The sequence below is a fragment of the Aulostomus chinensis genome, chromosome 5 (genome assembly GCF_037954235.1).
Source record: "Aulostomus chinensis isolate RoL2024-O1b breed Wild chromosome 5, RoL_Achi_v1.0, whole genome shotgun sequence".
Classification (NCBI taxonomy): domain Eukaryota; kingdom Metazoa; phylum Chordata; class Actinopteri; order Syngnathiformes; family Aulostomidae; genus Aulostomus; species Aulostomus chinensis.
In genome coordinates, this window is record NC_141324.1 from 21,393,376 (window position 1) to 21,410,012 (window position 16,637).

The following is a 16,637-nucleotide window of genomic DNA, read 5'->3' on the forward strand; positions in this document are numbered from 1 at the left end:
AGGGAGAGGTAAAGAGAGAGAGAGAGATGAGCAATAGATAGAGGGAGTTGCAGTACAGTGTTTATAATATGCACACACACATATATTAGGGATGTTGCGAAATTTCATGTCACAAAATTCACAAATACAAATATACATACACAAGTATATGTGTGTATATGTATGTTTGTATTCGTGTGAATATATAAATATATGTATACATTTGTCTGTGTATATATGTATGTGTATATATATATGTATGTGTATATATATGTATATATATATGTGTATATATATATGTATGTGTATATATATGTATATATATATATGTATATATATATGTATATATGTGTGTGTGTATATATATGTGTATATATGTGTGTGTGTGTATATATATATGTATATATATGTGTATATATGTATATATATGTGTGTGTATATATATGTATATATATATGTATGTATATATGTATGTATATGGAAATATGTTTGCTATATCTCAACTCCATGAAACTTGACTTCATGCTGCCCAAGCATGTATAATAATATTGAATTCTGCATAGTAGCTTACCGACATTTATCCTTATCAAACATTGCATGGTTAGAACTTTTCTCCCAGAATAAAATCCGTCTGTATCTTAAAGCGCCCAGTCTAACCGCACGGTGCATGCAATGCTAACTGTGTTGATTTGAGGAGACAAATGATGCTGTAAACAAGTCACCTGTCAATGCATCAAGTGGGAGAATACTTAAGAAACCCGTCAGATACAGTAATGGCTTAATTTTCGTATAAAGGAGACAAGAAAAACAGAAGAAAATATTCAGTTTGAATAGCTTGGAAAAACCCTCACAAATACAAGTTTTGTTGTACCAACTTGTAATGGTTTCATTTTGGGAAAAAAGAGAGGGGGATATTATCATGCTACTAATATTATGAAATCACTCGGTCAGATATACATTGTTCTCAGTTATTTCCTTCACCTCTCTAGTGTTTTAGATATAATATGAGCACAGCGATATATGCTGTGTACAGCCTTGAAGCATTACTTATCCCAAAAGTGTATTTTTGCAGTTTTAATGCAGCACTGCACAACTATTGCACTGACTGCTTATTTCACTCCTGACATGTCTGTCTTGTAGCAAAACACCATATTTACTTGTAATAACTTACATCATAAACTTTTAAAACAAAAATTAAAAAGCCAGTTGAAAAAGGCCAAAAGGTGACAATTGTCTTTGAGGCTTTGATAGCACACAGACTTAACCGCTGTGGTTTCAAGATGTTGCTAAACTCAGCAAAGACACTTTCAACTTTTACTCTGTTAGTGTTGTTCCTTTTCCCCTGGAGGTCCATCCATCGGTGGTAGTTGTCAAGACAGCAGATAATTCGTGGACAAGTGCATTTAGTGTTATTAGAGAGACCAGATGATGCTGCTGTAAATGAGTGGGCACGCTGTGTTTCTTATCCAGTTCACTCTTTGTTCAGTGTCACCATGACATAACAATTGATGGATATAAATGACGAGACTAAACATTTTCAACAAATGAGGCTGAAAGAACAATGTCAAATAAGAACAAAAGAACACATTTTGTAAACCTGAACAGAAGTTTACAGGATTGAGGAACATCCCTTGTGTGTGTCTTCCTGTGTCTGTGTGCCCTGGTATGTAAGTAAATGCCCATGAGGCTACATTAAATGAGTATCCTGTCTGCCTCCAGTGCTGGTATCCACCCTCAGAGGGTGACTCAAAGGCTTTTTGTTCACCAGCTTCCATTTAGCCCAAAATAACTTGATCTCAGCCCTATTTTCATTTCTCCTCCCGCCTACACTCAGAGCATCAATCTAGCCTGCCTGGCACATATGGCTCTTTGAAAAAGGCAGCAGGAGATGGTGGGAAAAAGACGAGTGGAGGGGCTCAACTGTCAATCCCTCATCTATTTATCCCCTAAATATAATCTTTTCCTGTTTGTTTCTGTCTGTTCCTCCCCAGACATAACTTTATCATGTCTTCCTTGATGTCTGCATGATAATTTCATATATATGTACATATATATGTGTGTATTTATTAATATGTGTATGTGTGTATATATATATGTGTGTGTGTGTATATATGTGTATATATATGTGTGTGTGTGTGTGTGTGTAACTATATATGTATGTATTTGTGTATATATGTATGTATGTATGTATTTGTGTATATATGTATGTATGTGTATATATAATATAATATATGTACATATATGTACATATATATGTATATATATATATGTATGTATATATATGTGTATATATGTATGTGTATATATATGTATATATGTGTATATATGTGTATATGTGTATATATATGTATATATGTATATATGTGTATATATATGTGTATTTATGTATATATATATATATATGTATGTATATATGTATATATATGTATGTATATATATATATATATATATATATATATATATATATATATATATATATATATATATATATATATATATATATATATATATATATATATATATCCCCCTGGTAGTACAGTAGGAGCACTCAGGGCAGTGACCCCCAAACTGGGAGAGTGGCTCCAGCAGATTTCGGGAACAACATCTGAAACCTCAGTGCAGGACCTGAGCTAGAGGATAACACAGAACCATCCTACCAGGGTCAGAGGGACACTTATATACATAGATACATATAAACATTTACTCAATTCCAGTTCAGAAAAAAAAATGCAACTGCAGCTTGAAACCTTTTTTGTGAGCTTTCATTCAGTTGTGAAAACAAAACAAAATGATCATGATAGCAATCAGGTGTTGATGGCACCATTTGACTTTCCTTTCCTGTTCTAATTAGAGGCTTTGGATGACTTCTTTCATTATCTCTTTTTGTTTGATTTTTTTTCCCCCACACGACATGATCCCTCATTAACTTCCCACCTGCCAGTACTGCCAATTGTGTTTGTTGGAACACACAGCCATGCCAGAAGCACTGCTGCTGGGAGCTAAACATTGTTCTCTATGGATAACAGTATGATCAGTGTGTCTGATTGACATCTTTATTTAATTTTTCTATCAAGCCACTGAAGCCAAGCAACACGAACACACTGGATCTCCTTGTAAGTGAGGGGGAGGAAATGCATGACAATTGTTGCTCTGAATACGTAGCATCTTAGTATGAAGCATCTTAGACTGTTGTTTGTGTTTAAGTGTTGAAGGCTTGGGCCCGGTGGCACGGTGGTGCAGTGGTCAGCACTGCCACCTCACTGCAAGAAGGTTCTGGGTTCAAGTCCCGGCTCGGGCACGGGATCTTTCTGTGTGGAGTCTGCATGTTCTCCCTGTTCCTGTGTGGGTTCTCTCTGGTACTCCAGCTTCCTCCCACAGTCCAAAGACATCAAGAGAGGACGAGGCTGATTGATACTCTAAACTGACTGTAGGTGTGACTGTGAGTGTGAATGGTTGTCTGTCTCTATGTGTTGGCCCTGTGATGGACTGGTAACCTGTCCAGGTTGAACACCGCCTCTCGCCCGTAGCCGCTGGGATAGACTCCATTTTGATGTCAGTTATTCTGCTTGTCATATCACTGTCAGACTCCAGAACCTCAAACTGGGCGTCCCACTCCCTCGAGAGACCAGCAGTTCGCAAGTTTGATGTTGATTGGCTGAACGGTTGCTCAGATAATTGTCATGATATGACAGATTTGAAACTATCCATAGGATGTAGATTTTAAACCACAATAGAACAAAAAGTTTAGAACAAATGTTGGCAAAACAGCAGATTTTAAATCTTTCATGTCGCTGTCTGGGCTCTATTTTTACTTATTCTGTGAAAATATCCAACAAAATACTTCCAGTCAAGTTGATTGGGGTTCTGGACTGTGAACATCACACCATCTAGAATAATAATACATTTTATTTGTGACCGCTTTTTGTTGCACTCATAGTTGCTTTACACTAACCATAAAAACACACAAAGTAAATTTCAAGAAATACAGAGTGGATAAAGAATACCTCCTATATCCATTTGGAGAATGAAAAGGTAACACACAACCTAATGTGGTACAGGGAGTGACAGGTGTGTGGAACTGGTTCCGAGGGAGTCATGTGTTCTGATGGGTGAGGAAGGGAGTTCCACACGAACAGGGCAGGAATGGCTTCGGCTCCGTCACCCATGTTCCAGTGCTTGGTCCTGGGTCAAGAGGTTGGCATCAGCAGGGGGTGGGCAGAGGTAACTGTAAAATATTTACTTTTGACACCATTTTGGATGCCACAGGGAAATATATTGATTGCATCTCATTTCACAGTTTTATTAAAAGATAAATATACCAAAGATGTAACATGACACTTGTTTCTTCTCTTTGAATCTGTTTTTTTTTTTTTTAAGATAACATTCCTCTCTTAAGCTGTTTGAAATGCCTCAGACCTGATAGCTCCGAGAGATTAGCTTTAGCTTTCAGAATGGCAAATGGACAGCACTTATCAACAGTTTCCTGAGCCATATTGCACAAGATTGCAGTGAAGTTGAAATTGATGTTCTACTAACTTCTCTAAATTCTTTGCAGATGTTAGCGTGTCCAACCCCTCAAGCATTTTTCTAAATTTGTCATTAGCACTGTTCTGCAGCATAATTTGCATATGGCCTAACTTTATGTTTTTCTTTTTGTCTCCAATAACTGGTTGTGAAGGCTCTGCACTTGACATCTTTATACCGCAGCTAATGGGCTGAATGATGTCAACATTTGAGTGAGAAGAGGCGGAGCCATGCAGTATGGGCATGACTCTGCAGTGGGAAGAGAGGGGGAGGAAACAGCTGGCACTAGTGGCATCAATATTTCAAAAAAGAGCAACAAAACCAGCGCTTTAAAGTTGATATGAATGAAAAAATCGAATGTTTGACTGAAGCGATACAAGTAAGAAACCCTGTAAGTTGGGTTCTGTACTGTAATATCTGACTGCATTAAAGCACCATTTGAACCTCCTCCTTGATTCACTTCAGTTATATTTTTAGACACAGTGTTGTGAATACTATGTCTTTCCGGTTAGACAATGTAATTTAGGACTTCCTACCCATAATTAACCATGGAGCTAACATCCAGTGTTTAATCCGGGGCTATTTCAAATCTAAGTGTATAGTAAAGAGAAGAAACTAATGATGGTGTATTTACCCTACTTATTACATGTCTGGTGAATTAGACAATTCTTTAGACTGTGGCCTATAGCATATTTTCTATATCGGCATAAAGGTTAAAGCAAGAACTGTATTATTTTGGAAAAATATGCAATGATTTTGGCCAATTGTAACTGAGCTAAAAAATCCTTTAAAATGATGATCGTGTAATTTTTGGGGGAGGCTGGCTGGGTATCTCTGTACCTCCAGAATATTCCCCCAAAAAGTGTATTTTGCCTTCCAAGGACTCATGAAATTGATTCTTCAGCTCACATGACATTTTTCCCCTCTTGCATGACTTCCTTTTGATTCTAACATCAGAAAAATTTCCAAAATCCTTTGTTCACAAACATTGTGTCATGGTATAATCCACCTCTCCTAAAAACAAACAATATCACGTAAGGCTCATGCTCACCCTTGCGTGTTCACGCTAGGGCTGAACTGTTAGTGTTATATGTTACGTAGCTCAAATAGTATATCCTCTGACCTGCCTTGCCGTGCTTTGGTTTAGTAAAAGCCTTCTTTTATCTTCTTTTCACCCTCATTTGTTAACTTTGTCTACATCTTTCCACCTCTGGTACCTGCAGTTTTGTTCTGTCCACCTGCTCCCACCCACAGCACTATCACAACTGTCTGCTACCGATGTGGTCCTCTACCCTGGTAATCTCCTTTTTAGTCAAAAATGAAAGAAACGCACGGCAGTGCAGAGTTTGTAGTTCTGTGGTAACACAGTTGATTATGTCACACACAGTTGCTAGCAGGGATGGGGGATGTTAACAACAACTGTTTGTGCGTATGAATGTAGGCTAGATTCAGACAGGTTGCATGAATGCTATTGCAGCGAACACCACGTGAATGAATGCCATGAATATCTCTCTGATTCCAGCAGTCTATTCCATCCAAACTCAGTTTGTCCAGTCTTTGAAAGAAGCTACATCTTGAACCGAACCTCAGTACAGAACCCCCCCCCCCCCCCCAAAAAAAAACATTCATGCAGTGACTTTTCGTCACCTCCATTGCCTGGGCTTTAGTTTCACAGATGAGTGACACCAAGTTTTTGTATTTGCCCCCGAGGCAGTGTAAGTTGTTTAATGGTGCAGTCTACTGGATGTTGGTCTCATTTGTTATACTGCTAGAGTGCTCTGCTCTGGTCGTGTTAATCTCTGAATGACGCTTTAGTTTCCCAGAATACTTCACGTTTGTTGCATGAAGGCACTATTCAATCATTACTTTTAAAGAAACAAAATTTTGTAACCACTGGCTTTTTCTAAGAACTGCAAACTCCTAAAGTGCAAGATAAGGCTCTTCATGGTGCATTGTCCGCACTGCGGAGTTCTACTTTTGTCATTCTTTTGACGTCACATCATTACCTAATATTCAGAAAGTTAATTTTTGACATTAATTGAAGTTGCAGAATGATCCAAGTATTTATTTTGATGCATTGCAGAATTGAGATATTTGCACATCTTTGAGGATATTTGAGAAAATGTCCATATTTCTTGAATGAAGCTGATGGCCATATAATCTCACATTAGGATGTTTAATGACCGATAATCTTTGGAGTAAAACAAAAGAATAAACTGTAAGTGATACTGTATCTATTAGATTCATTCTTAGGAAAGTTAGGGATTCACTGGGGGTCCTGCTCAAATCTCACTTTGTCTGAGTGTGATGTTCATCCCAACTCTGTGGGAGTTATTGTAGCTTGTTAGCAGCCCATCTACCAGTGGAGCTGTCAGCTTCTGTTAAGCAGTTGTGTCATGGGCCAAGTAGGACAGAGGAAACACATAGACGCACTTACACACACATACTGACCCCACAACACTAACGCAACACTGCAAGTGCACTCAAAGGCGTGCGTGCAGCATACACACCAACAGTGAGGCTTTTGCATGCTTGTTCATCTGTAATAAAACTGCCTGATGAGCAGTCTGATCCCTGGAGCCTTTTCCCATAGTTGCCGGAGATGGAAACTCACTGTTATATAAGGTCAGAGAGAGGGGACTTCTTACAGTACTGTTACCTGCTTTAATAAGTGTGGACTGAATTGATGTGTTTGCACAGTACACTCAGTAGAAATTAAAAAGACTGGTCTTGAGCTGGAGAAAGGCATCCACTTTTAGTCCCTGTGCTGCGTGTGTTTGAGTTCAGATTTATTGGACTGAGACTGTGTGACTCCTTCATAGTCTGGTTTCAGAATCATCCTAATATGGGTTGCACTAACTGATCTTTTCTAATGCTGGTCCTTACCCTTAAGTCTTCAGAATGGGCTTAAAGTCAGTTGCACCAGCCAGACTCGACTCTGCCTGGTCCTAGAGATGCGGGTCCATGCATCTATGGCTATTGCCTTGCAGCAGGCATTGCTGAAAACATAAAAAGTCAGCGGCTGCCCAGCTAATTTGTTGCTAGTCATAATAATTTGTAGTTGTGTTATGGAGGGTCAAAGGACAAGTAAACAGAACTTCATGGACACTGATATAATGAAATTAATAGAGCTCTACAGCCAGCACAAGAAAACACTGACTGCCAAACAGCAAACATGATATCTTATAAAAGACTAAAATTAGATAAACGAGAAGAAGAGAAAAAATGGATGCTGTAAATGTCTGTATTCCTTTGTTAAGAAAATGTTGTAAGACGTAAGTTTAGAGACTTCCTGAGGAAGGCAAAAGCAGGTATTTCATTGAAAAAATCCATCAAAGCAGCGAGAAGTCATATATTTTTGTAGAGGACTCCCACTGCCTTTCCTGGTTTGGTTGGTGTGGAAAATGATATTGCTGAGCAAGTGATGTCTCTCCACACATTATATTGGATGGACTGAACTATTCCTTTAAGCCTAGATGGTGCAACTGTCTTAACTATGACAATAATTATTATCATTATTAGGCCAGATGTAGAATACAAAGTTATCACTGGTTTAGGTCAAGGCAGCTGTGGGCGTGAACTCTGTTGAGAAACTCCAGGTCCTTGGATCGCCCTCAGCAGCTTTGTAATGAATATTGGTGCTGCTGTTGTTTGTCTCACAATTCTCATTTTAACCTTTATCATATGTTTTTGAGCTTAAAGCTGAGCAGACCAGGTTTAAAATGCATTTGATTATCAAGACAAAACAAAGAATATATAAAACCATGTGGGTTGGAGGACTTCAGACCCAAAATTTCACAAGTGTGATGACAACAATGTCCACTTGGTACTGTTGTGCAGTGCGAACCAACAATGTCGTACATGGAATTATGAAGGAATTGGGAGCTTTGGGGAACTATGATGTCCAACTGTGAAAGGCTCCTAATGTGGAGGCCACAGCAGTAAGCCACCTACATGGACTATTTATAATCACAATTAATTTCCAATCTGCAGAGAAGGAGGTGATAAATTCTATTTACTTTGCCGTGAGAAAATAGTATGAAACAAGTTCTATTTGTCTATGCAGGTGGGTTTCTTTTTTAGATTACTGGGGACATAAACGCTGTCCTTACCCTCTGTACTCTGTCTGTATGTGTACTTCCTGTTCCCCAGGTTTTGGTGTTCACTTATGGTCTTTTCATATTTAGTGGTTTCTGATGTTTAGTTATAATCTGTGGACACTATGAAGATGTGCCAGCTCTGGCTCCAGATCACCAGTGGGATTATCATTTATTGTGGAAATGGCTGTAAAATCCCCAACCCAACCATGTCATAGGATGAAGTGTCACTGTCTCAGGCAAGACTCTGAACACTGATTTGCCTTTGATAGTCAGACCACCACCTTAAGAGGTAGCTCACTGCCATGAGTGTGTGAATGGATTCATGAGATAAATGTGAAGGGTTTAGGATAGAGTCTAATTAAATCAGAAGGGATGACATGTCTTCATATAGTGGTGGCTATGGTTTAATCTTTCTTGATGAACTTGCAGCTTTGCATTAACGGTCTTATGTGTCCTCTCCCTTCCTGTCTTTCAGAGTCAGCAGCTCTCCTCTCAGGGAAGTCATCCGCAGCCCCTCTGTGAACACGGGCCTGCCTGGCATCTCTCATCCATATCATTCCTCTTTCCATCCACGCATCCCCCCCTGTCATGAAAGGCCTTTCCAGTAGTCGGAGTCACCATCATGTGGTCTCCTATGAGCCATCATATGATCCACTGGGTCAACATGTTGACCGTAAGCCATACTTAATTAGTCAGATGGACATGCCAGTGCCCATTGCCATGCCACATCCAGCTGAGCTGTCCTACTACAATGCTCAGCGTACCTCGTATCCCTCTGACAGCAACAGCATCGTCCCATATGGAACCTTCCCAAGGCGGTGCCATTCCACCTCCTCATCTCACCATCCTGAGGTAAAGGATGAGTGTATGGCCATGGTACCATATGTAGGAGGAGGAGGGGGAGGAGGAGGTGGTGGAGGCTATGGAGGTAAAACGCCCACCCGGGTACCAGCAAACTTTGCGGACCCGTTTGAGCGTCAGCCATCATTTTCCAGAGATGGTTACCATACACTGCAGTACAAACGAGGAGTGCTGGCCCACAGTGGGGGTATGGGGTCCAACAACAACAATGACAGCCCAGGGAGGATTCGCCACCTGGTCCACTCAGTTCAGAAACTCTTCACCAAGTCACATTCATTGGAGGGGCCACACCACACACAGTCCTCCAAGGGGGCCAATAATGGGAGCGTTAATGGTGGTGTTGGTGGTGGAGGAGGTGGTGGTGGTGGTTCAAGGGCCAGTCCAGAAGGTGAAACTCCACCGGTTGGAGTACGCCACCGGAAGCGCAGCAAGAGTCGTGAGCGCTGTCGATCAGCGGAGCCCAAACATCGAAGCCACCACCACCACCACCACCAGCTCCACGGATCAGCATCTGCACCGGGCTCCGGATATTGGAGCTCAGATGACAACCTGGAACGGGAGCTGTGTCTCTACCACCCTCACCACCACCAACCTCCACCCTCTCCCACACCCTCCATCTCCCCCTCTCCCATCGCCATGACGATGGGTCGGTATCCTGGCAACAACCCCGACAAGTTCCCCCAGACTCCCCTCCCCAGTCTCTCCGCCTCGCAGTCCCAACAATACTTCTTGATGGACCCTTACAGCACTCTCAACGAGCACACACACACCCATGCACACCATGGCCACTCACACCACCATTCTGCACTGAAAGCCTCCCGGAGCAACAACGATGTGAAGTATGCAGCCTCATCAGCATGTGTGCCAGTTAGTGGTAGCAGCAATAACATCGGTGGCGGTATCGGTGGAGGAAGTGGCCCCTTGCTGCCACTTGGTCTTGTGGACGGGCCCCTTGTGAAGAAGGGGGCATGGTCGTCAAGCCTAACGGTGAGCAGGGCCCGAGAGGTCTACACCAACAACAGCAGCCAAAACCAGCTTCGAGCCAGCGCAGGATCCGGTAACCTAAACGTAGATAGAGCTCTAGTCAAATCTAAGGGCAGTCAGCAGCAGGAGCGCTCTTGCCATTTCTTACAGGTAAATAATTCCTCCTCGATTCCCTTCCACAACCAGTTGATTCACCCCCTCTCCCTTCTGTTGACTCCCTTTTCTCCATGACTTACTCTCCTCACCAATGTTCCCTCTAAGCCAGTGGTTTGAAAATCATAACTCAACTGATCATAAAGCTGATGCTTAATTTTGGGAGAATCAAGCCCCTGGTTTTAGGACCTTGACAAGTGCTGGTTAGTTATCTTAATGTATCATTTCTATGTCAGATAGGTTATCTCTAGTGTCAAGGAATTCAAATAAATTTGATTTTATGACCAAAACTGGAAAAATAAATAATAATCAACACCTACTCAGCTCGTGAGGGGTTTTTAATGTTAACTCTGCTCCAATTCTTGAGATATATAATAAAGATATTTCCTATACTCTGGGAATGTTCAGGAACGGAACTTCCAATGCACTTGAACATTTTTTGTTCTTGCAGATTAGGAATATTGACACCTCAAAGCAGAAGCTACTGGACTATACCATAAACAAACTACCATAAAAAAGAATGCTCAGGAAACAGAGCAAACTTAGAGTTAATTAACGTTGCTTAAGAGTTATTACGCACAGGGAAAACATTAAATGCTGTAAATACGTAGCCTAAATAATTAGGTATATTTAGATAATGTTTATGGACCACTCACCAGTGTATAAGCAGATGGGAAGGAAATTTTTTGGCAAGGGTGACCTTTTATAGCAATTTATCTAAAAATCTCACCTTCTGCCAAGATGCAATTATAATTCTATTATACTTTTGTTTGGGTTTCCTTTGCTAATTAGTAAACTGGTGAGACAAGCCAGGTTAATTAACTTTATTGCATACTTTCTCTTAAATCAAAATAGCTTTTTCTATTTTTTTCTCGATTGTGATCATAGTAATGTTACATTACATGTTGTGATCAGGGAAGCCTTAGAGGGAACATTGCTCCCTATTCCCAGTTTCTTACTCTGACCTCCCAAATTCCCCACTGCGACATCCTCCCTCCTCTCCACCACTCCCTCCCTCCTGCCTCTCATCCACTCACCCAACTCACACCCACGCTTCTTATCCACCTAACCCCCCCTACCACCCACCTGCACCTCCTTTTACTTCCTCTTGGTTTGGAGAGCCTCCCTCTTCCTTCTCCTCTTCCTCCTCTTTCCTCCATTTGAGTTGAAGAGAGAAGTAAGTGCAGAGCCAGTAGCAGCCTTACTCTCTGAATGCTAGGTAATGACATGAACTCATGAAGAACGACATCCTTTCCTTTCTGTAGACCTCATTTTTAATTTAGTAGCGGTTCCTGTCCTGCCTTTCTACCAGTTATCTCGCCTTTCCTCATTGTCTCTGTCTTGATGTCTCGTTGTGCCATGCTTGTGCAGGGCTTTGTTGAGCTAAGTGTTGGGGAGCCATTAGATGTTTAGCTGATCTTACAGTTGTAACCAGAATGCATTCTTCCAAATTTATTCACGTTTGAATGTTGTGTGCCACTATATTGCTATGGAGTGGCCGCCTCTCCATTTATGAGGCAGGAATCCTCTTTTTCTCCCCACTGCACACAATTTTCTTTTTACGGGTGCTTTTAATGTTGTTGTTGCATGCGTGCGCACATTGAGGTACACCCAAGTTAAATATTCTTAAATTTTCGGGCAGAGCACAGGGACGCAGGTGTGACCCTGGGGCCGCGCTCAGCACATCATGAATGTGTTTGTCAGCGTTGGGCTTCACGAAAAACTTCCTTTCTGTTTCTCTCTCTACCTCATAAGTTGCCTCTTCACTTCCTTGTCATTTCCCTTCTGTCACTGGATTTCCAGTAGGGAAATGGAATTAGGACGGAAAGCTCTATTTACAACCACGAAAAGCAAGCAGGCAACAGAACCACGCACAACAAAGAGCGCCATCCAGCAGGAATAGACACAGCATCAGTGTTTATTAGTGTAGACAAATGTTCCAAAATTTGATCCATTTTACTTATTTTATTTATTCTGGAACCTTGCGGTACAGAAAAAGACATTACAGCTCAGACTACACTGATCCATTAAAATAAATTGCAAGCTTCAAAGGCTGATTTTCAACAGACTCGATGGAGGGGGGGGCAGGAAGGAAGAACTTATTATGGGCCAGATCTATTTAACATCGTGAAAAATAAAGGGAAAAAATCAGAGGGTAGAACTAAGGTTTTTAGAACTGATCTGGCCTTGATCAGCCTCATGGCAGTATTACAATTACAAGTTTTTCTAAAGCATTTAAACTGATACAAAACCCCATTTACATTTCCCCCTAAATTAATTAATAAAAGCTTTGCCCTTTATAATGAAGACGCTAACTGTATTCATTTAATGACTGCGTCTGAAATCACTTAAAGGATTCAACAAGTGGTGCTTTTTCAGCACCATGGACAGCTCAAGTCAACCCTTTCAACCCCAGGACGCTGCTGTGTAATGTGAAAAATAAGGGATTCTGAAATGCATCATGATTTGTAATTGGATCATTACTGTGAGAGTGCAGCAAATGTTGTAATAATTTATATGGCAACCACGCAGAGTCATGTACATAGCTTAAACCTTCCTGTGTAAATTAAGTAGTTGTTTTTTTCCTCAACATTTGCCCTTCTGAATCCCAGGAAACCAAACAAAAAGAGTCTCAGTTCAAGGCTAGTTTAAAAGTATGCTTCTCTACTGAAGCCTCCTTGATTAAGAAAAACATATCGGTGCTTCTCCAGCCTAAAGAGTTGTTTGATGAAAGAAAAAGGGAATCATTTTAAATGGTTAATCAAAATGTTGGAACAAATGACTTGATTTTCTAGTGGCCTCAAATTCATCAAATTGTGGGAACAGGCTTCAACTCTCCATGACCATTTAAAGGCTCCGGTAAGAAGAAGACATCAAATCTTCAGGATTGCACTGGGATGTACTTTCCTCGATGTTTCTTTTGTATTCATAATCGACAAACAATTTTTTTTGAACGCTTAAAAAATCCCCAACCAATCTGTTCTGGTTGCCATTGTAAGGAGGAACTTTTTATCTGGAAAAAAGAGGGAAAAAAAGCAAATGTAGTATAACTTGTTCCAAAGTGTAGAAACTGTAATAGAAATTGAAATGGCATCCCCACCACCTGGTGTTGCTTTGTGTATATTTCTCCTCTTCGCTGCCGTGTCACATCCCGTTGTGTTCGTGTGCATGTGTTTGTACGCATTTGGTTTGGAATACTTGTGTGGGTGCATGTGTGCATTACAGTACATATTTATAACATATGCTGTGTGTCAGAATTATCAATAATGTTGAATATTGTGTAAAGTCAACACCACCTCTTTATTAAAGTGTTTTACTGGGCGTAAAGTACACAGCTTTCCATCAGTTCAGCAAGTCTCCACTCAGCCGCTCTCATATTCTCTTGATCTACATTTCAGTGCCACACACTTGCACTGATGCTCTTTAGATACAGGAAGTATTTGTGGTTCATGGAGGGGATGTCATCAAATCCATCTGAGATATTTGCACCCCGTTTTAAAAGCAAAAGTGTTTCTATGGCACCATTCACATACAAGGCATAACTAGTGAATGAAAATAAGACTTAGACTATATAAGGGTTAGGGTTGGATCTGGTTAGGGCTATTTTCATCATTAAGATTTAATCATGCCTTCTTGGGACACTCATTTTAATAAAAATATGTAAAGTTATTACATTTATCAAATGCGTAATGCCTCAGTTACAATTTCAGCTCAAACTACTAGATAATCATAAAGCGTAATTTTGGTGTGGCACTGCCTGACTTTCTTTCTTGGATGGAATGGATTATTTTCAGTGAGGAGAGAGAGAGAGAGAGAGAGAGAGAGACGGAGCGTTTGCAGCTCTGATGTTCACAGGCCAGTCGTGCCAAAGAGTGGGACTGCACCACTGAGCACCTTTAAGTCTCATGTCTGAACCTTAGAACAACAAAGACCCACACTCTTTGAGAATCTCAGGGAGCAGAAGGGGACAGACGGTGATTGAAGATCTGAAATGAGATGAGAGCTCCCATGGCTTTAAAAGTAATTAATCATTTCTTAAGATGAACTCTTAAAGTGATCTTATCCTTGAAATGTTGCAGATTGAACCACTGAGTTGACGTATTTGATCAAAAAGGTTATTCAGGGATGAATCGGGCTGTTGAAATACTAATAATGACACCTATCATGTGCTACTACAGAATCATTTTGTATTTAACACAGTTATTATAGATATATGGTTCTTAATGTAGTAGAATTGTGATTTGGCTTCAGTAAAAAGCCCTGAAGTACTTCCAGAGCAGTGGGACGCTGACAGAGAATGTGTTCATGTTTTGTTTTTTGTTTTTCTTTCAAGACAGATTCACTTAAAAAAAAAAACAATAATAAAAATGCAACATACATAGAGTGAGGGAAAATTCAAAAGCAAAGCATAAAAGGCAGAAAAACAACGCCACTTCCTTTTCAAATAGTAGTCTCTGATCGCGGCAAACATCAACTTGAAGAGGCATCACGGCAGCTTTATGGGTTGTTTCAAGAGAACACATTAAAGCGGCTCTCATTTCCCTTGGCGGGATGCGTTGAATCTGCAAATTATCATGTACAGCATCTCAACAGAATAGCTGCTGGCTGCACTATTACCTGTTTTTTTTTTTATTGTTTTTTATTTTCTAAAGCTGCTGCTGTAAGCCATCAGAACGGCCAATGTTGCCAAGGAAACGATCTACAGGCTGTCATGTAAAAAATACACAGTAGATGCTTTGGATACCCAGCAATGTAAGATACTAAATACCAAATTTGGATGTGATTTATAACAAAGATAAGGATGAAAGATGGAGCATCAATCAATTAAATGTATTAATGAAAGTGTAAGATGTGGAAACCGGTGCTCCGTTCAGCTCTTACAGAAGAACGAGTGCTGGAGCTGCAGTGGAAGCGAGGCTTGTGCGTGGGTGAGAGGCGCTGCTGATGCTACTGCAGCTGGTCCTTTCCCCGCATTCTCTTTTTATAGCCAAACTGCTCATTTGTGTCTGTTTGACGTCACACTAACGCACACACACAGACACACACACAACACACACGCATAGACGTTTAGCCCAGCAGATCTGTTCAGCCTCTTTCCCTCGGTGATTCATATATAATTAGTCAGAGTAGCGGTGCAATTCTCCTGCTGTCTGTCTCTGTTATTGTCTGTCAAATATGCACACTCTGGCCTCTATAAAGACAGGAAACACTTGCAAGTTTGACACATGGCACGAGCATCGCTCGGGCTAGCACTGACCCTAAGCTTCACATGGAGCTTTTATTACAGCTTTACATGCTTTTATCAGGCATTTCAGTTAAACAGCCTCATTGAGACCCAGCAGGTCCAGATCCGCAGTTCTGGATGTGAGCCTCCATGTAACTTGTACATGTTAGTAATGAAGAAGAGCTTCGTTACAATTAGTTCCACGTGTGCTTCTACGCCAATGATGAGTCAACCTGTCCACTATGACAGAGAGCAATAAAAAAAAGCAGCGTGTATGCCATGGGTTGTATTTCATTATCATCCATGTTGGAAGGATGAAAGCAAACCAGCAGCTTTATTTTTTTTTATAGTTTACTCAATAGAAGTACAGTTTGGAGACACCTATGCTGATGTTTAGCAGTTGTGTTGGGACAGTTCAGGGTACCTAACAAATGGATTAATATGAGGTTGATATTTCTGATTGTCTATAACATGGATAGATGGAAACAGCGTCTCTAAAAGCTGGGGGCACTCAAACATGATATTTCCACCAGTTAAGTTCAACACCAATCAAGTGGTGGGCTGGACTCCAGTAAAAAAAAAAGCTGCTGCTTCAGCCACAGCTAATGGAGATTTGTATAAACGAAATGAATGAAAGCCTCTGTCAAACAGAACACAAACTGACCATTATAATCTTCATAGTTACCTTACTTTTCCTTTTACACATTTACAACCCTGTAAAACCAGGAAAAACATCTTTGTCATGAAGATCTTTTGGCTCAAGGTCCCCCAGATCACGAATAATAATTACAACAACAGCAATAACTGTATGG

The 16,637-nt window shown here is 40.5% G+C and overlaps 1 protein-coding gene across 8 annotated transcripts in view; it reads left to right on the forward strand.

Moving 5' to 3' along the window:
- The window catches only part of LOC147261717 (disks large-associated protein 1-like), an 89,072-nt gene that overhangs the window by 31,278 nt on the left and 41,157 nt on the right, over nt 1-16,637 (forward strand). For 6 of the 8 annotated variants that reach the window (XM_086203871.1, XM_086203870.1, XM_086203873.1 and 3 more), the window contains one exon: nt 9,079-10,598. In XM_086203871.1, the coding sequence (XP_086059997.1) occupies nt 9,192-10,598 (1,407 nt within the window). In that variant the 5' untranslated portion in view covers nt 9,079-9,191. The remainder of the gene's footprint in view (nt 1-9,078; nt 10,599-16,637) is intronic. The other 2 variants (XM_086203874.1, XM_086203877.1) reach the window with 2 other exon arrangements.